General features: G+C 39.7%; 1 protein-coding gene across 1 annotated transcript in view; it reads right to left on the bottom strand.

The window, feature by feature from the left end:
- LOC104074078 (probable cation-transporting ATPase 13A4) overlaps positions 1–7282 on the bottom strand; it is a gene marked incomplete at its 3' end in the record, with an annotated part of 17876 nt that overhangs the window by 1125 nt on the left and 9469 nt on the right. Inside the window, exons 3-9 of the mRNA XM_009574064.1 lie at positions 5966–6103; positions 3624–3694; positions 3451–3531; positions 2506–2575; positions 1555–1689; positions 1060–1132; positions 290–421 (exon numbers count right to left, since the gene is read on the bottom strand). Of these exons, the coding sequence (XP_009572359.1) occupies positions 290–421; positions 1060–1132; positions 1555–1689; positions 2506–2575; positions 3451–3531; positions 3624–3694; positions 5966–6103 (700 nt within the window). The remainder of the gene's footprint in view (positions 1–289; positions 422–1059; positions 1133–1554; positions 1690–2505; positions 2576–3450; positions 3532–3623; positions 3695–5965; positions 6104–7282) is intronic.

Genomic DNA, 7282 nt, shown 5'->3' with positions numbered 1-7282 from the left:
CTCTTTCCTTTCTAATCAGAGGATCCCTTCCTAAATTCTGCACCCCGGAAAGGAAGAAAAGGATGAACTGCCCTCCCTAAAGTCCATCTTGTCTATTTAGATAAACTGGAGCTAACTACAATTCAGTCTTTATTATAGCAAACACCCGAAAGAATCCCCTTCTAGGCTAGCTATGAACTATCTCATAATAAGGGTGATACACGATAACACTATATGTCCTGTGTCAATGGCTGAAGACATACGGCTATGATGATGTTTTGATGGTAAACCTGGGAGGGATGGGCTGTACCTGTCAGCATGCTTTCATTTACAATGCACTGCCCACTGATCAGGATGGCGTCACAAGGCAAAAGGGTTTTGCCCTCTTTCAAAACCAGCATATCTCCAGGAACAAGATGGTGTGATTCCAGCTCTTGGCAACCTGTAGGTGACATGTAATACAAACTTTGTGCTTCATACATTTCTCTGTGGTAAGGCGAAAAAATACAAGGAACTACCTGCTGAATAGATTGTTATAATGGCTGATAAATAAAGGACCACAAGTAGGACCTAAGAATACCACCTCCAATATTTAGAAAAGCCTAGGCATCAGTTTGAACTGCAGAATTCCTTCTTATCTCCCCAGGAGCCCAACCAATGATTATTGTTCCAATAAGCTGACCTAACTGAAGGAGCTTGGATCTACGTTTCTTAGTTTGACTCCATCTTTTTGGATTGTGCTCTAAATACCATGGCAATGAACAGACTTTGCATGGAGCAATTAGATGGACTCACAGCCATTTAATGGCTATGTGTTTGGCTTTGTCAGCACTGCTTTAAGAAAAATGACGTCGTTTTCCTGATAATTTTTTGCTAAGGCTGTGCTCAGTTATGAATATGATTGATGTGCCATAACATACTTCTAGGTCAAATTAACCCAATCTGCAGAAGCTAGTTAATGGAGCTGACAGACAGAAGAGGAAACTGCTCTAGAAGGAATTTGATACTATACATTCTTGGGTTTGACATAAATTGCAATAGAAATGAAACACATTGAAGAAAGAAGTGTACAGGAGTCACCTTCCTTATTTCTGCAGACAGTGACCATGATGTTGTTATGAGACTCAACCAGTCTGTGCAGTTTAACCGATTGCTATAAATTAAAGGAGAACACACAAAAGCGTTACATCTTACTTACATGATGCAATTCATCCACTAATAATTATTCCCTTTTGTTATTTGTGGTTATGAGAGCCCTCATAAACTGGGGTCTGGCCCTGCCAGAAACTGTACAATCATACAGAGAAAGAAATTCCCCACCCTAATTATGGAGAAGGTGTAACAAAAAGTTACAAAGCAAAGCACTGGAATGGGGAAGGGAGGATATGGGTAAAGAACCACACAGAGATTATGATGACTAGGAGGCCAGGCCATTGCACCTGCTACTACACAATGTCAAAAGACTAAACCTCTGAGTAACTCTCATAGCACTGTACGTGTGCATGTTGTAACATCCTGGCCTTTCCCAGACATTAGAAATAAATCCTTCTTGTGGAAAAAGGTTAGGTGTCTCACCTGTCTAAGATCATACACAGTCAAAAAAATCGAGAGAAGAGACATGATTATGATGGCAGTGGCATACTCCATGTAATCTTCAGCAAACCACAGACACACACTGAACAGCTGGAACACGTAAAATGGATTTAAGACCTGTTTGGAGAGAGAGCAATACTCAAGAGCTGGCCACATTTAAATGGCTCCATTTTACCCAGCCAGTCCATCCTGTTAGAAATGGGCTGGAATAAAAGCTATTAAGTGTCATGACTCCCAACCCCCTTTCTAATTTTGTTAGCAGTGGCTTCAGTCTAATCAGATTGGACCATCTCCATCTGACAGAAGGGCCAAATAATCTGGACCAATAGGATGTTATTTGGGATGTGAATGGCTCAGCCCAGGCCTTGTTTTGCTTGCTTCTTTACAAGAAATGTAACAAAGGTGAGAGAAGAGCAGGTTGTGCTGTGAGGATGGAGCTCACATACCATAGGCACATCTCCACAAACACTCTGTTTAGGCCACATATAGCCAGTTCCTGTCTGAAAAAGATACTGGTGCTTTACATGGTGCTGTGCCCAGAGTCATGAGCTCATTGGATCTCTCTGCAGCTGAAGGCATATACCAGCTACTGCTGTTCACTTAATCTCTGCTGATTAAGAGACAGCCTTTGCCTGGAAGGTTTGATTTCCAGTGCAGCTTGTAAACATTCACTGACCCTTGTAAGGTCAACAGAATGAGCTCCCAGGACACAGATACATAAAATACCAAGCAGCCATACAGGCATGGGGATAGAGGATAAGGAACAATAAATTTATGGTGATTTCATGGAACACCTTTAAACACAATTTGAAAAAGGAGTGTGCTTGATGAGTGAGTACTGGGAAGCTAATTCAGACATAGACTCCATTATATTCTATATGCACACTCTGCCTCCCCAAGTAGCCTAGAATAAAAGCAACAGAAATGCTTAACCTCTTTGATGAGTAGTTTCCAAATAGGGATCACTGGAACATCAACAGTGTTTGGCCCACATATAACTCTCCTGTATGGGATAAAGATACATCACTTACATATAAAATAGTGACAATGTAGCTCACTCAAGAAGCTGCAGCTTTCAATAGTCCTGAGAGCTTGTATTGATCCCAGTCTAAAGGCTGTGAGGATGTTTCTCCAAGAAAAAGCTAAAAAATTAAATGCCCCTACAGTGCTTATGTCAGAAAAGAAGATTGTATCAGTGAAATCTACTTAAACAGACATGAGGTGTAACACAGCCTTTTAGGCAAACATTTCCATCAGGCAAAAAATCCTTTGAAGCATCATAAACAAAGGAATTCTACACCTAAAACTAAATGATCTAAAACCAAATAATTTTGCATAAAGTTAAGGGTGATTTGAATGTAAGATTCAAGATGAGCTAAGGTCAGGAGCTGGATTTTCAGTATCCAAACTGAAGATGATTTCTTTATTTAGCAGTTTCAGGAATACCTATTCTGTAAATTGTCTAATGACACAGTAGTTTGTGAGAATGAATTCAATGACCAGAACTAATTGATTTAGAAGTTCAATACAATTACATGGAGCCCCACTGAAGAAGCACACACACAACTTATCTGCACTGTCTCATGGAGACTTTCTCTTACTCCAAGTAAGAACTGCTTAGAGTTAGTTACAGGACATAGTTATTTCCTGATTGAGAACAGTAACAGTGATGAATACTGAGATATTTCAAAAACTTTGACAAGGAATACACAACATTCTCTAGCCCTTTGCATTCAATTTTTCATGCATGGCCATTTCATCTAAAATTATGTGCATACTAATGGATACACAAGAAACTTAAGGGAAGTGCACCAACAGCAGTGAATTTACATCTCTTTGAAATCCATATGTTGAATACTTATGTTTTAAAATGTGTACCTGACATTCTGTTCATTGCAGGTGAGACCAGAACCAAATTTGGCATGTATAGCTGAGCAAGTGTGGTGGTCTTCTAGGGCTCTAAAATATAAAGGGAGTGTTTTCCTTAGGACATTGTTCACAAAGAAGCTTGACTTCCTCCGAGACTTGTGTAATCAGGGCATTGAACTCACCCAACTTTCTGGAACTGTTTTGCATAGATATTCCAGACATAGCGGATTTTTTGTATTTGGATAATTTTCACCTGCAAAACAAAACAGGGACAACAATATATGCAACACAGCAAACAAAAATACTCCCAGGCCCTCTCACAGATCTCAGCTAGGCATCCTCACTGGGGTCAAGCACAGATAAAGCAAATTATATGGGGGGCAGGGAGGGAGAGAAGACAGGACTGCATATACTAACACCCTAGTTATGTTATAGAGTGGGATCCCCAACGCAGTGCAGGTTCCATTAAGTTTTACATATCTTTAGGTCAAGCAAGTACAAAGCAGCATTCTTCTCTCCCCATTTTGTGAAGCAAGGAATACAGTCCTCACTCCCATTTCACAGAATGAAGGAAAGAGATCACTGATGCTGTGGTGGATACGCAGGCAGTTGTCAAAGCCCATCTTCAGTCAACAACTCTCTTATCTTTTGTCTGGCTTTGAAGAAAGCAGGGGGGTATGGGCAGTTTTCAGGATGGTGCTGAGTCCTTCAGCTGAACAGATATGCCAACAAACAAGAAAGGCCATCCCAGGATACTTCCTGAGTCACTGCTAATGATAAGTCCTTGCAGAGCAGTTACCCATCAGGAACGCACGCTACCATTTATAACTTGCAAAAGAAGTCTGTCCTGTCCTGCGCAACAATAACAAAGCCTATTAGAGATAATGGCGCTTCATATCAGCTGGAAGAAGGCAAGGCTATACACCTATACACATAAGTAATAAAAAAATCAGCTCTAGGGGACTCTCCCTACCCACTGCAATAAGCATTATTATAGGCCAATGAAATCTATACTCAACTTGCATACGGACTCAAAATGGAGCTATAACCACAGTCATTATCCTAACAAGAGGTCTGTAGTTAGGATTTCATGCAAGAGGAGCTGCAATATTTGCAATGCTAAAAACTGGAGTGGGAAATGAGGGACTCTACTCGCTGCCGGAACAGGTCTTTGGACAGCTCTTGGGCACTACACATTACTCTGTAGACTTAGGTAGCTCAAACGGCAAACAGGTTTTATAATTGACATATAAGTAGGAGCTTTTGAATTGCTAGTGAAGGATTAAACTGTTTGCTCTTTGCTGCTTTGAAATCTGTTCTTTTCTATCTAGATGTTTTGATTGATATGGAAGTGTTCTTCAAAGGGCCTATTATTTGAGGGCTATATTGGGCTTTTTTATGTTACTAATTCGATCCTCTGAAGAATGTTACAAACCAGTCTTCACTTTCATACTGTGCCAGTTGATTAAACTAGCTGGCACTAAACTTTCTTATGTACATTAATATATGCCCACACAAAATAGCAGTAATAGCAACAGCTTTGCTCAGCTAAAGTTAGGTTTATAATTGAAATATCTACTAAAATTGCTGTAGATCTAAAAATAAATGCTAACAAGTTAGAAATCTATTTCCCGGAAAGCAATATAGCTCTTTTATGGGTTCCCCAGTCCAGTGATCTAGTATCTATAATCAAGAGCCAGATATTAGCAAATGTACCATTGCACTCCTATTGCTCACACCAATGTAATGTGTAATGCTAAGCAAGACATATAACTGAACTGTCTGGTACTTGTTCTAAAAGGGGGATAATTGTATTTACTCAACTCATGAGGGACCTTGTGATCTGCTTGAATCAATTAATTGTCTACCTTCTTCCCAGTGCCTCACTGGGATCTCAAAGCTATGGAACTGGCAGAGACCAGGATACATTTTTGCAGGAACAGTCAACAGTGCCAGACCTGACTCCAGCAAATGTAATTTAAAGCACAAATTGGTGCACACAAAGGCAAGAAAGAAAATGTGTTTCAGATCCTCCTTGATGAAACATTTCTGGAACTACTGATGCAGCTCTGCCTAGACACTTTTCTATTCTATTCCCCTTCAACTACATTCATCCCTGTTTTCATGTTACTGTGGAGCTGTGATGTTTGGTTCCTCACAGTTTCCCTTCAGATGCACAGCCATCCCTAAACTCCTTGATTCCTATGCCAGGAATGAATTTTTGATTTGGAACTCTGATTCTTCACTACTAACCCCAGTGTCTTAAAGCTCTCCTACTTATAATGTAGGTCTTCTCTCAGGAGTAGCGAGGATTCTTTTTTCATAACCCACCTCGGAGTAAGAGAGAATTTTTACAGAAGTGAGTACAGTTCTCCAAAATCTCTAACTTCTTTTTCCACAGCTCACTGTGTTCATCAAGCTACAAGTTTCTTAGCCGGATATGTTTCACAGCTCACTTTCACTCTATGAAGTGTGGCTGAGATTTGCTATCATCTCCCAGATCTGCAGGGAATACTTTACTTACTTGCAAACTTGGCTTCATTATGGCTTTGCTGAAGATTGAGTCTTCCTCAGCAGCGGCTGGATAATCCAATCTACTTTTGATAAGTGCAGACACAGACATCCATGTCACAGTCTTACGAGAATAAATCCGAAATTCATCCTAAATGAATATAAAAGTGTCACGATTTCCCTCAAAATCAGACCAAACTCACTATCATCTTGGAGTGAATGATTACAGTATGCCTTTCTAGAGCACTGCTCCAGCTTTTTTAAAGAACTAACCAACAGAGGCCTCCCAGCACCTGCGACTGATAGATAAATCAGCAGAATGGGAGCAGAACCATGGTCCTGTCAAAAAGTGAGTACTGCAAATAATACACTGACCGCAGGTCTGGTGCTTGGCTGATAAGGATGGAATGTGAACACCCAGGTCATGGTCTAGGACAGGCAAACAGTACGGAACAATCTGAGATGCAGTGACCATACTGTAAAGGGAAGCTCAAAAGGAACATAGCGCTGTACTGCAAAATGGATGTCTGGTGCCAATACCTCTTCAGTCATTTCTGTGTTAACACTTCATTGGAACAAGTGTGTTAGCACCATGCCTCCCTTATGGTAACTTAGACAAGCTTTTGCCACAAACTGAGTTCATGATCCTGCTATTTTTTATAAAATAAATTCAACACTGGAACTGCCTGATAACTAGTGTTAGTAGTACAGTCTTAGAGAGTAGAGTAACTACTGTAATAAGTACCCTCATGTTAAGTTTCAGTCCTGAAAACGGAACCACATGCATTAAAGCCAACTATGAGACTGACTTATATAGCATATTCAGTGTCTAAGCAGTTTGGCAGATGGAAAAAGCTGATTATCTCAGCCAGCCAGGTTCTAAAAGCACAGTTATTAAACTTCATTTGGAAATGACAACAGAAAAAAAAGATTCTGTACCAAATATGAGTCCTTTTGAATAATTTAAGGGTTCAAAAAAGTACTTTAATAATGTTTATATATCTTATTTATTTGTGCACTTTTCTTCTTAAACTGGTATTTTGAGTAGAGTAACATTTATTTTCTGATATTTATCTTTAATTTAAATTTCAGAATTAGTGGACATGAGGATGCAGATTGAGATGGGAAGCAGTGAATAACACAGGTGCTCATTATTTGAACTAAAGTGAGTCAAAATTCAGTAACAAAAGTGAGTTAATAGACTCTTATATTGCAATTGCAGAGATGAAGATGAATTATGAATGAAGGTTTTATGTGAAGCAAAAGAGAATTCCAAGGATCAAGCTGATGGGATTACTTGTATCCTCATTAGCAGTAGCCATAACATTTG

Source organism: Fulmarus glacialis, unplaced genomic scaffold (genome assembly GCF_000690835.1).
Source record: "Fulmarus glacialis isolate BGI_N327 unplaced genomic scaffold, ASM69083v1 scaffold43193, whole genome shotgun sequence".
NCBI lineage: Eukaryota > Metazoa > Chordata > Aves > Procellariiformes > Procellariidae > Fulmarus > Fulmarus glacialis.
The sequence above is the reverse complement of the archived record's forward strand: the minus strand, read 5'-3'. Positions and strand labels throughout refer to the sequence as shown.